This window comes from Hyla sarda, chromosome 4 (assembly GCF_029499605.1).
Source record: "Hyla sarda isolate aHylSar1 chromosome 4, aHylSar1.hap1, whole genome shotgun sequence".
In the NCBI taxonomy this organism is placed as follows: domain Eukaryota; kingdom Metazoa; phylum Chordata; class Amphibia; order Anura; family Hylidae; genus Hyla; species Hyla sarda.
Genome location: NC_079192.1, coordinates 365,615,569 through 365,632,994, shown reverse-complemented (window position 1 = coordinate 365,632,994; position 17,426 = coordinate 365,615,569). Strand labels below are relative to the sequence as shown.

At 39.7% G+C, this 17,426-nt stretch overlaps 1 protein-coding gene across 2 annotated transcripts in view; it reads left to right on the top strand.

Annotated features, from left to right (window-relative positions):
• Positions 1-17,426, top strand: part of GABRA1 (gamma-aminobutyric acid type A receptor subunit alpha1) — a 299,022-nt gene that overhangs the window by 134,702 nt on the left and 146,894 nt on the right. For both annotated transcript variants that reach the window (XM_056516667.1, XM_056516668.1), the window contains one exon: positions 713-822. In XM_056516667.1, the coding sequence (XP_056372642.1) occupies positions 713-822 (110 nt within the window). The remainder of the gene's footprint in view (positions 1-712; positions 823-17,426) is intronic.

The window sequence follows — 17,426 nt, the reverse complement described above, 5'->3', positions numbered from 1 at the left end:
ACCAAAAATAGGCCCAGGCATTTTAAACTAAGTAGCCCATTTTTTTTATCTTTTGTCCGACTGCTGGGGCCCCCACCGATCAATTTGGTTAAAGTGGCTCTCCCGCTGTTGCAAAGCTACGAGTTCCATCATGTCTGGAGAGCCTGGGCATTATAGAAGTTGTAGTTTTGTAACAGCTGGAGGTCGGGTGATACTTTCCTCTTCCTGCAAGTCAATTTGCCAACCTGATCCTACCACCTACTTGCAAGGTATTCTGGGCTACCCTCATGTGTCCCTCCTTCCTTCTCATGTAGCCATTTTACCAGGTTCAGCTGAAGCAAAAAGGCCAAACTTGGGCTCTACGTGTTCAGTTCGCTCATCTCTACTCTCATGTTCTGCATATATCATATAGATTTATCAAAAAGCATGATCATATGATCCTACCAGGCAGTATAAATATGCCTTATTTGGACTAGCATTCACTTCCTTTCAATGTGATACACAGTATTAAGGATTGAGTGAAACATTGATTAAAAATAGAAAAACGCTGAGTGAGTTAGGGTCCATCTTTAGCAGTAATTGCTTTGGAATGACAATCTGGCTGAATAAAAGAGATTTTGTTGCTCTGAATCTGCATAAGTAAGGATAAGTAGATTTTTAGAATTACTGATGGCAGGATTGTATTCGGCTCAATGCTTAATAATATATTTTTTTCAATGTCCTGTAATTTCAGTTGTGGACAAAGCACTGAGGATGAGATTAGAGACAATACCACAGTGTTCACGAGGATCCTTGATCGTCTTCTAGATGGCTATGATAACCGCTTAAGACCTGGACTGGGAGGTTGGTAATTATTATTAACTATACAATTGTCTATAACTACATTGCTTCTTGTTATTCTGTACACAGATGTCCAAATGTGTATAATAGCATTTTACGTATGTTCAGTTTATAAATATAAATATAATGCTATATTATTTTTAGTAAGTAAGAATAAGTTAAAGCTATATGCCCACAATATAAAAATTATTAAGGGGAATTTATCAAAGTTGGTGTGGCTAAAGTGATTCTCTACATGCTTTGTAGTAGTTTATTATTATTATTTTTTTTTTTTTTGTGTGTGTGTGTACTAGCACCTAATTTATCACATATTAGGTACAGGTCCAAAGGCGTAAAGCAAAAATGTTGTTGAAAACACTCTTTTAAAGGGGGTACTCCAGTGGAAAACTTTTTTTTTTTAAATCAACTGGTGCCAGAAAGTTAAACAGATTTGTAAATTACTTCTATTAAAAAATCTTAATCCTTCCAGTACTTATTTGCTGCTGAATACTACAGAGGAAATTATTTTCATCATGACCACAGTGCTCTCTGCTGACAACTCTGTCCATTTTAGGAACTGTCCAGAGCAGCATATGTTTTCTATGGGGATTTTCTCCTACTCTGGACAGTTCTTAAAATGGACAGAGGTGTCAGCAGAGAGCACTGTGGTCATGATGTCAGCAGAGAGCTCTGTGTTCCAAAAAGAAAATCATTTCCTCTGTAGTATTCAGCAGCTAATAAGTACTGAAAGGATTAAGATTTTTTAACAGAAGTAATTTACAAATCTGTTTATCTTTCTGGCACCAGTTGATTAAAAAAAAAAAAAAGTTTTCCACCGGAGTACCCCTTTAAGTCAGCTCAATGATGGTATAGATTAGATGCATCGAATTACACTGATTTGCAGCTTTTTTTTGCGATTTAATGGAAAAAGGCACAAATGATAAATTGATGACCACAGCAAAAAACTAACTATGACGTGCTCTTGTAAAGATGAGTTTTGAAAAACATCTACACCAAAGGGCCAATTGAACTGGTGCAACTGCTGAACTGTGCCAGTATATGCGCCCAACATACACAACAAAACAGTGTACATCCAATCATAACACCCCCACCCCCCCCCCCATGTAGCTACATCCAGTACAGTACTTTATAGAAGATACAGCTTATCTGCCTGTGCAGTTTTTGCTTTTCCTGCAATTTATGCTAAATCAAAGCAAAGGTCATAATAGGGGAAAGTCCATTAAGTAGAATTTCTAACATAAGCAGATAACAATTGCTTACGCATTTTGGACTTCAGACATGCTTAGCCATACCATAATCTTTCATATATGCTGGCAAAGAATTTGACATATACATTGAACTGACTTTATATATCAGAGGTATACATCTGTATGCCATAAAATTAAATTAATTGATTGCCATAAAACATTAAGTAATAAATAAGTAAAAAAAAATGTAAAAGGCAATGTATTCATGGTATACAAAATTACTTCTTAATGGGGTAATCCACTGGAAAACATTTTTTTTTTAAATCAATTTGTGCCAGAAAGTTAAACAGATTTGTAAATGACTTCTATTAAAAAACCTTAATCCTTCCAGTACTTATCAGCTGCTGTATGGCCCACAGGAAGTTCCTTTCTTTTTTAATTTCCTTTCTGACCACAGTGCTCTCTGCTGACACATCTGTTCATTTTAGGAACTGTCCAGAGAAGGAGCAAATCCCCACAGCAAACCTCTCCTGCTCTGGACAGTTCCTGACATGGACAGAGGTGTCAACAGAGAGCACTGTGGTCAGACAGAAAGTACATTCAAAAAGAAAATAACTTCCTGTAAATCAGACAGCAAGTGATAAGTACTGGAATGATTAAGCTTTTTTAATAGAAGTAATTTACAAATATGTTTAACTCTCTGGCACCAGTTGATATAAAAAAAAAAAAAAAAAGGTTCAAAGAAACACTTTCCCCCCTTATTTAGTGCAGCATATGTATTATAGAATAATGTAGAGGTTCTTATGCATGATTTGTGCTTACTTGTTTTAGTAATGGGTTTTTAGCTATATTTTATTTAATCACTAAAATGATTTCCTATTGCTGTCTACAATTCCCTTCAATCCTCTAGCACTGGGAAGAGCAGGGTGGCATCTCATCACAGCAGTTCATCTGATTAGGCTGCCAGGAGTCCAGCCAAGTGAACTGATAAGAATCATTACGTTATGTGCTGTTTTGAAGCGTTTTCTTATTCAAAGTGTTTTTTTTTTTTTTGCAATCACAACAGAGAGGTTTTATGAAGATTTAAAGTTTTTAACAGTGTTAACAGTGAATTTTTGCTGCAGCTTTCACATCAATTTTCCAAAATCACAGTTAACATTATATGTTTTAGTGTGAGTTTCACAATTGTAGTCAATCAGCCTCAGGGGAGGTATATACCTATAGAGAAAACATCAACATACAGATATAGCTGAAAGGAGTGTACAGGGGAGGGATCTCTAATATGTGATTGTACATGATACCTTCCTTTTGTTCTTAAAAAGTCAGCTAATTCAGGGCAGATTAATTCCTCAGACATATTAAACTCTGCAATTTTCTGTTGAATTACAGCCATAAAATGCATGGATGCGGCTATGCTGAAATATAACAGATTGCACTATAGAACTAGTGATGGAGTGCTTTTTGTTTAGTACAAAAAAAATTTATTCTGACGAATACCACCCAACATATAATTATGGAAACTTTTTTCTACGTCATGCAGACATGTCCAAAGTTCTGATCAGTTGGGGTGTCAACCACTAGATACAGCCAGGTAAAGCACGTGGAACAAGAAGGTAGTGGAGAGGTGTAAAAAAATTGAAAGGAGACAAATAAATTCTATAAAAAATTAATAAAATTAACAATAATTGCACCAGAGAGAACGGTTGCAATAGAAAGTAACCAAAAAATGATTTACCTACATAAAACTAAAAGGTTGTCCCCCTAAGAAATAATCTGGGTGTAATGGCGGAGGAGGATTAGAAAAAGGCCAATCTACTTAATGCCTTCTTCTCTACTGTATTTATAAAGGAAAATTCAATGTCAGATGACATGAGAAAGGATAATGTAAATTCTCCAGCAAATCTCACCTAATTAACCCAACAAGAAGTGTGGCCTCGTCTTAACATTTAAAAACACAAATCACCAGGCCCAGGTGACATCTATCCCAGAGTTTTGCAGGAATTAAGTACTCTGCTAGACAGACCCTTATTCTTTATATTTAAAGGGAAACTGTCATTAGTTTCCCCTGCACCTACCTGTTGGTACAGGTATGTAGTGTGAGTGACACTGATGATAACGGATACTTACCTACTACCCCTGATCAAAGGTCCTGGTCACCTGTTATTCCTCCTAGTTTAAGTATCAGGCTTGGTGTGTGGGTGAAGCTTCAGTAGCACACTGATGTCACTGCTGCTTCTTCACTTGGTGCAGCTGCAAGCTAGCTTGGAGAAGCAGAAGCGGTGATATTGATGTGCTTCTGAAGTTCTGTCTGCTCATCAAACCTACTACTCAAACAAAGAGGATAATGAGCGAACAGAACCACAGATCGGGGGTAAGCAAGTATAGTTATCATCAGTGTCAGCCTTACTACACACCTGTATCAACAGGTTAGTGCGGTTAACTGATGACAGTTTTCCTTTAACACCTTAACCACTTCAAGGATTAAAGGATTCAGTGTTTTTCAGTTTTTGCATTTTTATTTTTTCCTCCTTACCTTTTAAAAATCATAACCCTTTCAATTTTCCACCTAAAAATACATATGATGGCTTATTTTTTGCGCCACCAATTCTACTTTGTAATGACATCAGTAATTTTACTCAAAAATCTATGGCAAAACCAAAAAAAAATCATTGTGCGACAAAATAAAAAATAAAAAAAGGCCATTTTGTAAATTTTGGTGGCTTACGTTTCTAAGCAGTGCATTTTTCGGTGAAAATGACACCTTCTCTTTATTCTGTAGGTCCATACGATTAAACTGATACCCTACTTATATAGGTTTGATTTTGTCATACTTCTGGAAAAAATGATAACTACATGCAGGAACATTTCTACGTTTAAAAATGTCCTCTTCTGACCCCTATAACTTTTTTATTTTTCGGCATATGGGGATGTATGAGGGCTCATTTTTTTGGGGCCATGATCTCAAGCTTTTATCAGTGTCATTTTTGTTTTGAGAGGACTTTTATTTATTGCTTTTCACAAATTTTTTATGGTATAAAAAGTGACCAAAAACACGCTATTTTGAACCTTGGAATTTTTTTTAACGTGTACACCATTCTTTTTACATAGTTTTTTTATTTTTTTTTATTTTTTTAATTAGGGAAGGGGTTAAATCACATTTATTAACACTTTTTACTTTAACTTTTTTTTTGCAGTTATAGCCCCCATAGGGGACTATAACAATGCAACAACAACAAAAATGTGGTCTCAAATGGCTGGAGGTGCTCAACCACAAATGCAGTTGTACAATTGTGCCTTTATGCTGGGGGAGCAGATCCTGCCCTTGTAGTCCGTTTTCGTTTAACATCTTAAGGACCACATTAATTTTGTCCATAAAAGGGTACTCCTCCCCTAGACATGTTATACCCTATCAAAAGGATAGGGAATAACATGACTGATCGCGGGAGGTCCCAGCGGCCAGGGCCCCTCATGATCAAACATGTTACCCCCTAAACTTAGGATAGCACTTTTTACTTTTTTTTTAGTCCCCATAGGGGGCTATACCGTGCGATCTTGCGATTGCATGCACTGTTCAATGCCGAGCTTTGGCTCAGCGTTGATCAGTGTTATTGGCGCTTTTGTGCTCTAACCTGCAGAGCCTGGCCAGAGCCTCAGAACATTGATTGGATGGCAAGGAAGCAGGTAAGGGCCCTACCGCCATCCACTCAGCTGATCCAGGATTTCTCCTCTGAGCTAACAGCATCTAGCTAACCTGAATTTAGATGCCACGATCAAATTTAATCGCTGCGTGTAAAGGGCTAATGTTGGGCATCTGGCCAATCGGCGATGTCCGGCATTAACCGTGGGTCCTGGCTGCCTATAGCAACCAGGACCCACCGTGTATAAAGTCTGCTCATCTTGTGAGCATGCTTCAAACCCTGGTAATGGGACCAGGGCGTACATGTACATCCTTGGACCTTAAGTACCAGGATGCAAGGGCATACCTGTATGCCCTTCATCCTGAACAGGTTAAAGCTTCTAGAATTACACAGATTGCTCCACAGGACTGGCACTTAGCAAATGTGGTGCAAATATTTAAAAGGAGGAGTCAAAAAGGTATTCTAGAAACTAGGCCTGTAAGTTTAACCCTTCTCCAACCCATGAAATACATGTACGTCATGGGTCGGCTCCCATTCTAAAATGCGTGGCCCCGCGTCAAAGCGGGTCCGGCCCGGCACCTAGCAAGGGCCGGGACCCGTGGCTAATAGCGCGCGCCACTGATCGCGGTGCCGCACGCTATTAACCATTTAGACGCGGCATTCAAAGTTGAACGCTGCGTCTAAAGTGCAAGTAAACTAATGCCGTTAGCTCAGGGAGCTGTTCGAGATCGCCGCAATGAAATCGCGGCATCCCAAACAGTTTACAGGACAGCCGGAGGGTCCCTACCTGTCTTCATGCTGTCCGATCGCCGAATGATTACTCAGTGCCTGAGATCCAGGCATAAGCAATCAAGCAGCAGAATCACTGAACCATTGAACAATGTAAAAGATCAGTGTGTGCAGTGTTATAACCCCCTATGGGAGCTATACCATTGCTAAAAAAAAAAGTGAAAAAAAGTGAATAAAGATCATTTAACCCCTTCCCTAATAAAAGTTTGAATCACCCCCCTTTTCCCATTTAAAAAAACAACTGTGTAAATAAAAATAAGAATAAACATATGTGGTATCGCCGCATGCGAAAATGTTGGAATTATAAAAATACATAGTTAATTAAACCGCACGGTCAATGGCATACGCGCAAAAAAATTCCAAAGTCCAAAATAGCGTTTTGTTGGACATTTTTAATATCATGAAAAAAATGAATAAAAAGCGATAAAGTCTGATCATTACAAAAATGGTACCGCTAAAAACTTCAGATCACGGCGCAACAAATGAGCCCCGTACCGCCCCGTATGATGAAAAAAAATAAAGTTATATGGGTCAGAAGATGACAATTTTAAACGTATACATTTTCCTGCATGTAGTTATGATTTTTTCCAGAAGTATGACAAAATCAAACCTATATAAGTAGGGTATCATTTTAATCGCATGGACCTACAGAATAAACATATGGTGTAATTTTTACCAAAAAATGTAATGCGTAGAAATGGAAGGCCAAAAATTTTCTAGATTTTTTTTTTCTTCAATTTTGTTGCACAATGATTTTTTTTTTCCATTTTGCTGTAGATTTTTGGGTAAAATGACTGATGTCATTACAAAGTAGAATTGCTGGCACAAAAAATAAGCCATCATATGGATTTTTAGGTGCATAATTGAAAGCAAAAACGGAAAACCCCCGGGTCATGAAGGGGTTAACATCTGTTGTGGGTAAAAAAATTTAAATACTGTTATGGAAAATCTTAAAGGGGTATTCCAGGATTTTTTTTTTATTTGACTGTGCTACAGGGGGCTGTAAAGTTAGTGTAGTTCATAATATAGTGTCTGTACCTGTGTGTGACGATTTTCTCACAATTCTTCTGTGATTTTCACTCCAATATTTATTTTTACCAGCATACAAAAGGACTGTTGTCTTAGATTTTTCCCGGGTTGCAATGCGGCCGAGACCTGACTTACTAGTCAGCTGATGACAGGGAGCCCGTCTGCTTCAATGGGTGGAGTGATCACTTGGCGGGAGAGAGATCAATCTGCAACTAATGCAACAGCTGTAGGCCATAGTTAAATGTATGTAAGGAGTCTCAGGCCATACATGTGCCTCTAATAATCACTAAACCTCTCGGCAATAGATAATAGGAAAGAACTAATGTCCAATCTTGGACAGAGGTGCCTTGTTAAAACATAGCTTTTACTAGAAATGATTAAAAATAGATGAAAAAACAAATAATAGTGCACAAAAGTGGTAGAAAACAAAAAATACAAAAAATACTATCTGTTATGTAGCAGTAAATACAGCCGTGTGTTCACACAGATGGTACATGATAAATAAATATGCTCCTACTTGTTATCACAGTGGAGTATTGATTTAATAGAGTACACCATACTCCACTGACTATTCAAAGACAGTGCTCGCTAATCACAAACACGTCCTACTAAGTCCTTATTCCCAACGAGTTTCCATGCGGGCAATCGATGCAGATTGCTATTCCCCGCACTTCATCAGGGGATATAGAATATAGCATAAAAATATTGGAGCAATAGCCAAGAAATAATGAAATTAGAAGGAGGGGCCCATCATCATATCAACAAGGTATATAGTCGCATATGGATACATCAATGGGCAAATTAAATCACCCTCAAGAAAAATGATCCCCAAGTAAAACTTATATATCCAGCCATCTGATATAGTAACCCCATGCTTCTGGGTAAAACAGACGGGCTGCTGGATAGGTAGGAGAGACCCCGGGGAACCGAATACGTGTCGGCGAACAAAGCAATAAGCTGTCCCTGCAGTGGCAGGGGGTCCCGGAACGGTGTCCAGGTTGTGAGCGTGTTAGGTGAACACGCCGGCGTGTTAGGTGAACACGCTGTAGGCCCCCTGACTGAAAACCACAGGTCTTTTGAATGGATGCAGCTCATTTATGTTTGAATGGGTGCAGTGGCTGATGTATGGGAGGGAGGAAAATGGAATTGTGGGATTTGTAGTCAAAAAAAGAAAAGTCAAACAGGAAATACCAGTTCACAAAAAGCTAGCCACAGTGTTATGGTAATCTCACAACATAGCCATTTAGCCCCAAGACCAGAGCAGATCCTTCCTAAGCATGTCCATTACTTTCTGCCAGGTACGTACTAAAATCACCTTATGCTGGATAACCCCTTTAATAAAAATAGCCTAACTCAGAACCAACATGGGTTCATGCAGGATCAGTCCTGTCAGACTAATCTGATCAGCTTCTATGAGGAGGTCAGTTATATATAAGGCTGGGGAGAAGCTGTGGATGTTGTATATCTGGACTTTTCTAAGGCATTTCATAATGTGCCACACAGAAGATTAGTACATGGAATGAGGATGCTGGGGCTAGGGAAGGATATATGTTAATGGCTTAGCTACTGGCTCAGCAATAGAAAGCACCTTACTCTGGTTGGGTGACAGTTACAAGTGAGGTACCACAGGGGTCACTGCTGAATCCACTTCCTTTTAATATGCTTAGTAGAGACCGTGTAGAGGAATTTCAGAGTACAATTTTAATATTTGCCAAGGTAAACAATTGTATGGGCATGTTAGAGTATCAGGACAGGTTAGAGGAACTCAGGTCTGGATACTATACAGGATATTACTCAAGATGCACAACAGGATATATTTCAAAACCAAACTCCACTAAGTGGAGGAACGCAGAAGAGGATTCTCACAGTGTGAATACCGAAAAAGCAGAACAGACATACATCCTAAAACCGACAAATGTAACAGACTAAAAACTACAATAAACAAGACTATTTAAACCATGGCTAAAAACTCAGATCATATCAAAGACAAATACAAAGTGCATGCTAAAGCAGACTAGGAAGTATATTGCACAAACAGACTCATAGTAGCATCATTGCACTAACAGACTTCTTAGAAGCATGTATGAACATACAGGCATCATAGTAGCAACAGGTCAATCACCAGCTTAGAACCTAGACTGAGCTGGAGATACATATACACACCGGTTCTGCCAGTGGATGAAAAGCTAAGAGCTTTAACTATTCCCTAGCTGGTAAACATCAAACTGTTCAACCAAAACCTAAATCTAGTGGCCGTGTCTGAACATAATTCAAGACAGACATTACCCCAGCTTGGCATATAGTATGTGTTTCTTTTTTTTATTATTACCATCTGGTGTAATAAATTTGTATGTATGCCACCATACCGAAACAACCTTCCCACTTACTGTAATAATAGCACAGAACATTGATAAATGTTCTCCAGTGTTCCTGACATAACTGGAAAAAATTAATTTTTGTTGCAAGCAAATTTAAATTTATAAGTCCCATTGTTTGTAAATGTTTTGTGGAATTAAGTCTCTTTGAGAGGGGCTGTCTAGGGATACAAATATTTTATAAAGAGGTTCAAGGGGCTACTTATCCTCCGAATTCACCTCACTGCCTCTCTGATGAACCGAGGGTCTTTGGGATCTCCTCTTTCTGGTTCCCATCTTGATGGACAGAAGAGGCCTGATCAGTCAAACACTCCTCCCAGGAGCAAGCATTTCCTGCTTCTTCTGCTTGGAAGACCAAGTTTTGGAAGACTTATATGCTGTCTGTGCACAGCTATGCTTAGGAAGTGGACAAAATGTAGTCACTTTGGGGGACATTTATCAATGTTTGCTTATGTATTCATTTTTTTTTAGTAATTTTTTTCTTAAAATTTTTTTTGCTTATGTGCGGCTTATTTATCAACTGGTTTCAGCCTGTTGATAAATTTCTTTCACATAAGCAATTTTTTTTTTTTTTTTTTTGCTTTGGTAGTGGCTTTTTCTGCTCTATGTCTGAGCTGGAGTAGGTTTTTTCATGCCATGCGACTTTTTTGCGACTTTCGCACTTGATAAATCTCTGACCACTGCAAGTCAAAAATCACTTTTTGCTTTGGTAAGCAAGATTTTTATTTTGTGCTTAGGACACTGCACAATCAAAAAGTCGCAGAAAAAAAGAGAATAGTCGCACTTGCAACTTTATTGCGACAATTTTAAGCAAAAAAAAATCTACTAAATGCTTTGATAAATGTCCCCCAATTAGATTATGTTTGGCAATTAAGGTCTGTGGACCCATCAGCAACATATTGGGCTACACTTTGGCATCCCTTTTTCACAGTTTGCCGATGTACTGTACAACTCAATGAATGTCAAGTGATGTAGTGTGAATGGAGCTAAAGCCAAAACTAGCAGTGGGTTCATAGCAGAGAATAGGTGCTGCAAAGCTTACTGTTATGTTTTCTCTGTTTGCTTCACCCCAAACAATAGAGATGAGCAAACTTGTTTGGTTCTGTTGGTTTGCCTAACTCTGGCAAAAAGTTCTAGTTCTGACCGAACTAGTTCTGTCTGAACCTGTACTTTATCAATAGCATAAAAGTTTGAAGCAAAGTCCTGACTAGATTCTGAGGGAACTCTATTTGTTAAACATTGGTTAAGCCTTACTGATGTAAAAACATTTTCTGTGTACTTTATATAAATAACTTTTATATGTTTCTACTTCAGCCTTAACCCCTTAAGGACCAGGCCATTTTATACCTTAAGGACCGGAGCGTTTTTTGCAATTCTGACCACTGTCACTTTAAACATTAATAACTCTGGAATGCTTTTAGTTATCATTCTGATTCCGAGATTGTTTTTTCTTGACATATTCTACTTTAACTTAGTGGTAAAATTTTATGGTAACTTGCATCCTTTCTTGGTGAAAAATCCCCAAATTTGATGAAAAAAATGAAAATTTTGAATTTTTCTAACTTTCAAGCTCTCTGCTTGTAAGGAAAATGGATATTCAAAAGAAAACATTTTTGGGTTCACATATACAATATGTCTACTTTATGTTTGCATCATAAAATTTATGAGTTTTTACTTTTGGAAGACACCAGAGGGCTTCAAAGTTCAGCAGCAATTTGGAAATTTTTCACAAAATTTTCAAACTCGCTATTTTTCATGGACCAGTTCAGGTTTGAAGTGGATTTGAAGGGTCTTCATATTAGAAATACCCCATAAATGACCATATAAAAACTACACCCCCCAAAGTATTCAAAATGACATTCAATAAGTGTATTAACCCTTTAGGTGTTTCACAGGAATAGCAGAAAAGTGAAGGAGAAAATTCACAATCTTCATTTTTTACACTCGCATGTTCTTGTAGACCCAATTTTAGAATTTTTGCAAGGGGTAAAAAGGAGAAAATTTTTACTTGTATTTGAAACTCAATTTCTCTCGAGTAAGCACATACCTCATATGTCTATGTTAATTGTTCGGCGGGCGCAGTAGAGGGCTCAGAAGGGAAGGAGCGTCAAATGGTTTTTGGGGGGGCATGCCGCATTTAGGAAGCCCCTATGGTGCCAGGACAGCAAAAAAACACACATGGCATACCATTTTGGAAACTAGACCCCTCAGGGAACGTAACAAGGGGTAAAGTGAACCTTAATACCCCACAGGTGATTCACGACTTTTGCATATGTAAAAAAAAAAAAAAATGTTTTACCTAAAATGCTTGGTTTCCCAAAAATGTTACATTTTTAAAAAGGATAATAGCAGAAAATACCCCCCAAAATTTGAAGCCCAATTTCTCCCGATTCAGAAAACACCCCATATGGGGGTGAAAAGTGCTCTGCTGGCGCACTACAGGTCTCAGAAGAGAAGGAGTCACATTTGGCTTTTTGAAAGCAAATTTTGCTCTGGGGGCATGCCGCATTTAGGAAGCCCCTATGGTGCCAGAACCGCAAAAAAAAAACACATGGCATACCATATTGGAAACCAGACCCCTCGGGGAACATAAAAAGGGGTAAAGTGAACCTTAATACCCTACAGGTGTTTCACGACTTTTGCATATGTTAAAAAAAAAAAAATTTCTACCTAAAATGCTTGGTTTCCCAAAATTTTTACATTTTTAAAAAGGGTAATAGCAGAAAATACCCCCCAAAGTTTGGTGCCCAATTTCTCCCGATTCAGAAAACACCCCATATGGGGGTGAGAAGTGCTCTGCTGGCGCACTACAGGTCTCAGAAGAGAAGGAGTCCCATTTGGCTTTTTGAAAGCAAATTTTGCTCTGGGGGCATGCCGCATTTAGGTAGCCCCTATGGTGCCAGAACCGCAAAAAAAAAACACATGGCATACCATTTTGGAAACCAGACCCCTCGGGGAACGTAAAAAGGGGTAAAGTGAACCTTAATACCCTACAGGTGTTTCACGACTTTTGCATATGTTAAAAAAAAAACATTTTTTTACCTAAAATGCTTGGTTTCACAAAATTTTTACATTTTTAAAAAGGGTAATAGCAGAAAATACCCCCCAAAATTTGAAGCCCAATTTCTCCCGATTCAGAAAACACCCCATATGAGGGTGAGAAGTGCTCTGCTGGCGCACTACAGGTCTCAGAAAAGAAGGAGTCACATTTGGCTTTTTGAAAGCAAATTTTGCTCTGGGGGCATGCCGCATTTAGGAAGCCCCTATGGTGCCAGGACAGCAAAAAAAAAACACATGGCATACCATTTTGGAAACTAGACCCCTCGGGGAACGTAACAAGGGGTAATGTGAACCTTAATACCCCACAGGTGATTCACAACTTTTGCATATGTAAAAAAAAAAAAAAAAAAAAATTTTACCTAAAATGTTGGTTTCCCAAAAATTTTTTATTTTTAAAAAGGGTAATAGCAGAAAATACCCCCTATAATTTGTAACACAATTTCTCCCGAGTACGGCGATACCCCATATGTGACCCTAAACTGTTGCCTTGAAATACGACAGGGCTCCAAAGTGAGAGCGCCATGCGCATTTGAGGCCTAAATTAGGGATTGCATAGGGGTGGACATAGGGGTATTCTACGCCAGTGATTCCCAAATAGGGTGCCTCCAGCTGTTGTAAAACTCCCAGCATGCCTGGACAGTCAGTGGCTATCTGGTAATACTGGAAGTAGTTGTTTTGCAACAGCTGGAGGCTCCGTTTTGGAAACAGTGGCGTACCAGACGTTTTTCATTTTTATTGGGGAGGGGAGGGGGGCTGTATAGGGGTATGTGTATATGTAGTGTTTTTTACTTTTTATTTTATTTTGTGTTAGTGTAGTGTAGTGTTTTAGGGTACAGTCGCACAGGCGGGGGGTTCACAGTAGTTTCTCGCTGGCAGTTTGAGCAGCGGCAGAAAATTTGCCCCAGCTCAAACTTGCAGCCGGATACTTACTGTAATCCTCCGCCCATGTGAGTGTACCCTGTACATTCACATTGGGGGGGGGGGGGTATCCAGCTGTTGCAAAACTACAACTCCCAGCATGTACGGTCTATCAGTGCATGCTGGGAGTTGTAGTTTTGCAACAGCTGGAGGCTCCGTTTTGGAAACGGTGGCGTACCAGACGTTTTTCATTTTTATTGTAGGGGTATGTGTATATGTAGTGTTTTTTTACTTTTTATTTTATTGTGTGTTAGTGTAGTGTTTTTAGGTTACAGTCGCACGGGCGGGGGTTCACAGTAGTTTCTCGCTGGCAGCTTGAGCTGCAGCAGAAAATTTGCTGCAGCTCAAACTTGCAGCCGGATACTTACTGTAATCCTCCGCCCATGTGAGTGTACCCTGTACATTCACATGGGGGGGGGGGGGGACATCCAGCTGTTGCAAAACTACAACTCCCAGCATGTACGGTCTATCAGTGCATGCTGGGAGTTGTAGTTTTGCAACAGCTGGAGACACACAGGTTGTGAAACACCGAGTTTGACAACAAACTCAGTGTTTTGCAACCAGTGTGCCTTCAGCTGTTGCAAAAGCTACAACCCCCAGCATGTACGGACAGCGGAAGGGCATGCTGGGTGTTGTAGCTATGCAACAGCCGGAGGCATACTACTTTGGCTGGGGATGCTGGGGATTGTAGTTATGCAACAGCTGGAGACACACTGGTTTGCTACTTAACTCAGTGTGCCTTCAGCTGTTGCAAAACTACAACTCTCAGCAGTCACCGACAGCCAACGGGCATGCTGGGAGTTGTAGTTATGCAACCAGCAGATGCACCACTACAACTCCCAGCATGCCCTTAAGCTGTTTGTGCAAGCTGGGAGTTGTAGTTACACAACAGCTGAAGGTACACTTTTCCATAGAAAGAATGTGCCTCCAGCTGTTGCAAAACCATAAGTCCCAGCATGCCCATAAGTGCATGCTGGGAGTTGTGGTGGTCTGCCTCCTCCTGTTGCATAACTACAGCTCCCAGCATGCCCTTTTTGCATGCTGGGAGCTGTTGCTAAGCAACAGCAGGAGGCTGTCACTCACCTCCTGCTGCTGCTTGATCGCCGCACAGGTCAGTCCCGCCGCCGCCGCCGTCGTCGCTCCTGGGGCCCTGATCCCAACATTAACGCCGGGGATCGGGGTCCCCAGCACCAGGGGTGCACGTCCCGCACCCGCTCACGTCTTCCGGAAGAGGGGCGGAGCGGGTGCGGGAGTGACACCCGCAGCAGGCGCCCTGATTCGTCGGCCGGTAATCCGGCCGACGAATCAGGGCGATCGTGAGGTGGCACCAGTGCCACCTCACCCCTGCAGGCTCTGGCTGTTCGGGGCCGTCTCTGACGGCCCCGATCAGCCAGTAATTCCGGGTCACCGGGTCACTGGAGACCCGATTGACCCGGAATCGCCGCAGATCGCTGGACTGAATTGTCCAGCGATCTGCGGCCATCGCCGACATGGGGGGGCATAATGACCCCCCTGGGCGATATGCCGCGATGCCTGCTGAACGATTTCAGCAGGCATCGGGCACCGGCTCCCCTCCGGCTAGCGGCAGGGGGCCGGGAAAGGACAGGACGTACTCCTACGTCCTCGGTCCTTAAGGACTCGGAAATGGGGGTGTAGGAGTACGTCCATTGTCCTTAAGGGGTTAAAGGGGTACTGGAAAAACTGGAAAACATTATTTTTTATTTTTTTTTTTATCAACTGGTGCCAGAAAGTTAAACAGATTTGTAAATTACTTCTATTAAAAAATCTTAATCCTTCCAGTACTTATTTGCTGCTGAATACTACAAAGGAAATTATTTTCACCATGACCACAGTGCTCTCTGCTGACAACTCTGTCCATTTTAGGAACTGTCCAGAGCAGCATATGTTTTCTATGGGGATTTTCTCCTACTCTGGACAGTTCTTAAAATGAAAATAATTTCCTCTGTAGTATTCAGCAGCAAATAAGTACTGGAAGCATTAAGATTTTTTAATAGAAGTAATTTACAAATCTGTTTAACTTTCTGGCACCAGATGATTAAAAAAAAATGTTTTCCAGTTTTTCTAGTTTTTCCGGTACCCCTTTAAGGCTGAAGTAGAAACATATAAAAGCAATTATCAGCTGCTACTATGATCCACATGAAGTTCTTTTCTTGTTTTATTTCCTTTCTGCCTGACCACAGTGCTCTCTGCTGACACCTCTGTCCATTTTAGGAACTGTCAAGAGCAGGATAGGTTTTCTATGGGGATTTGCTCCTACTCTTGACAGTTCCTAAAATGGACAGAGGTGTCAGCAGAGAGCACCGTGGTCAGGCAGAAAGGAAATTAAAAAAGAAAAGAACTTCCTTTGGATCATAACAGCAGCTGATAAGTAGTGGAAGGATTAAGATTTTTTAAAAGAAGTAATTTACAAATCTCTTTGACTTTCTGGCATTAGTGATTTTAAAAAAATATTTTTTTTCTAGCGGATTACCCCTTTAAAGCATGGTCTGCAGTTGCAATATTTTCCTTATTGAGGTCAATAAAGCCTCTCTATCAGTAATTATGTTTAAAAGCTTGGCTAGGCAAAAACTATCAATATAAAATTATTACAACAAATGGAAAAATAAATTGCGTCAATATTTATCTCTGTATCTCAAAATATTTAATCTGCGCGAGCAAGTAGTAATCGTGAAATGTTTAGAAACATAAATGCATTCTTTACAAAATTAGGTCTTAAAAATCTGAGAGCATAGAAAATGAATGACAGGATTCTTCAAACATGGAATTTTAAACTACCACAGTAAACCATCCATTGATGTGTTCTGATGAGCTGCAAATATTTTTGAGATCAAAAAAGAGAGATGACAGGCAGATGTCATGTCTATGTTTATAGCAATGTAACAAGTATTTACTTTTATAGCTCACTGTGTTATGTGTCAGCAGTTGACATTCATAGTTGGTTATAATAGATACATTTTTCATTTTTATAAAATGAATTATCTCAAGCCTGTTTCATACAGATCAAGTGAATGTCGGTAACCGGCAAATGATTCGCAATTCATAATACTACATCAGTATATCATCAGTATTGCTTCAGTATTACAGATCAATAATACTGAGGGGTTGTCTTGTAGGGAGGAAATTCAACTTCATGAGACAGCTACTTTGAAAAAATAAGTGAAAAATGGATGCAATACTGAGGACATACAGATGTGATACAGATCACATACATGTGTCAGTACTTTGTACACTTTCCATGGACATTAATGGTCACTTTTCATCTGCAAAATGTACTAAATCAATAGCTGAGTTTTTTTTTCATAAACACTTTATTTGCTCATGTTAATATCCTAAAGGAGTGTTAGCTTTCTATTGCAAACAGAAAAAAATTGGTAAGAACCATTGTAAAAATATTTTGTTTAATGCTTTGCAACCGTAAACCAAAACTAGGAGTAAGAGATGAGCCAACCAAACCCATTGAACCCGAATTCCAGTCAGAACTTTGCGGTTCTGTTAGAGATAAAATAACATATGCCACATGTCAGAAAGTAGTAGTAGGAATTGTCACATGACCTCAGGAAATCCCATAATGCCTTTCAAACAGCTTTGCC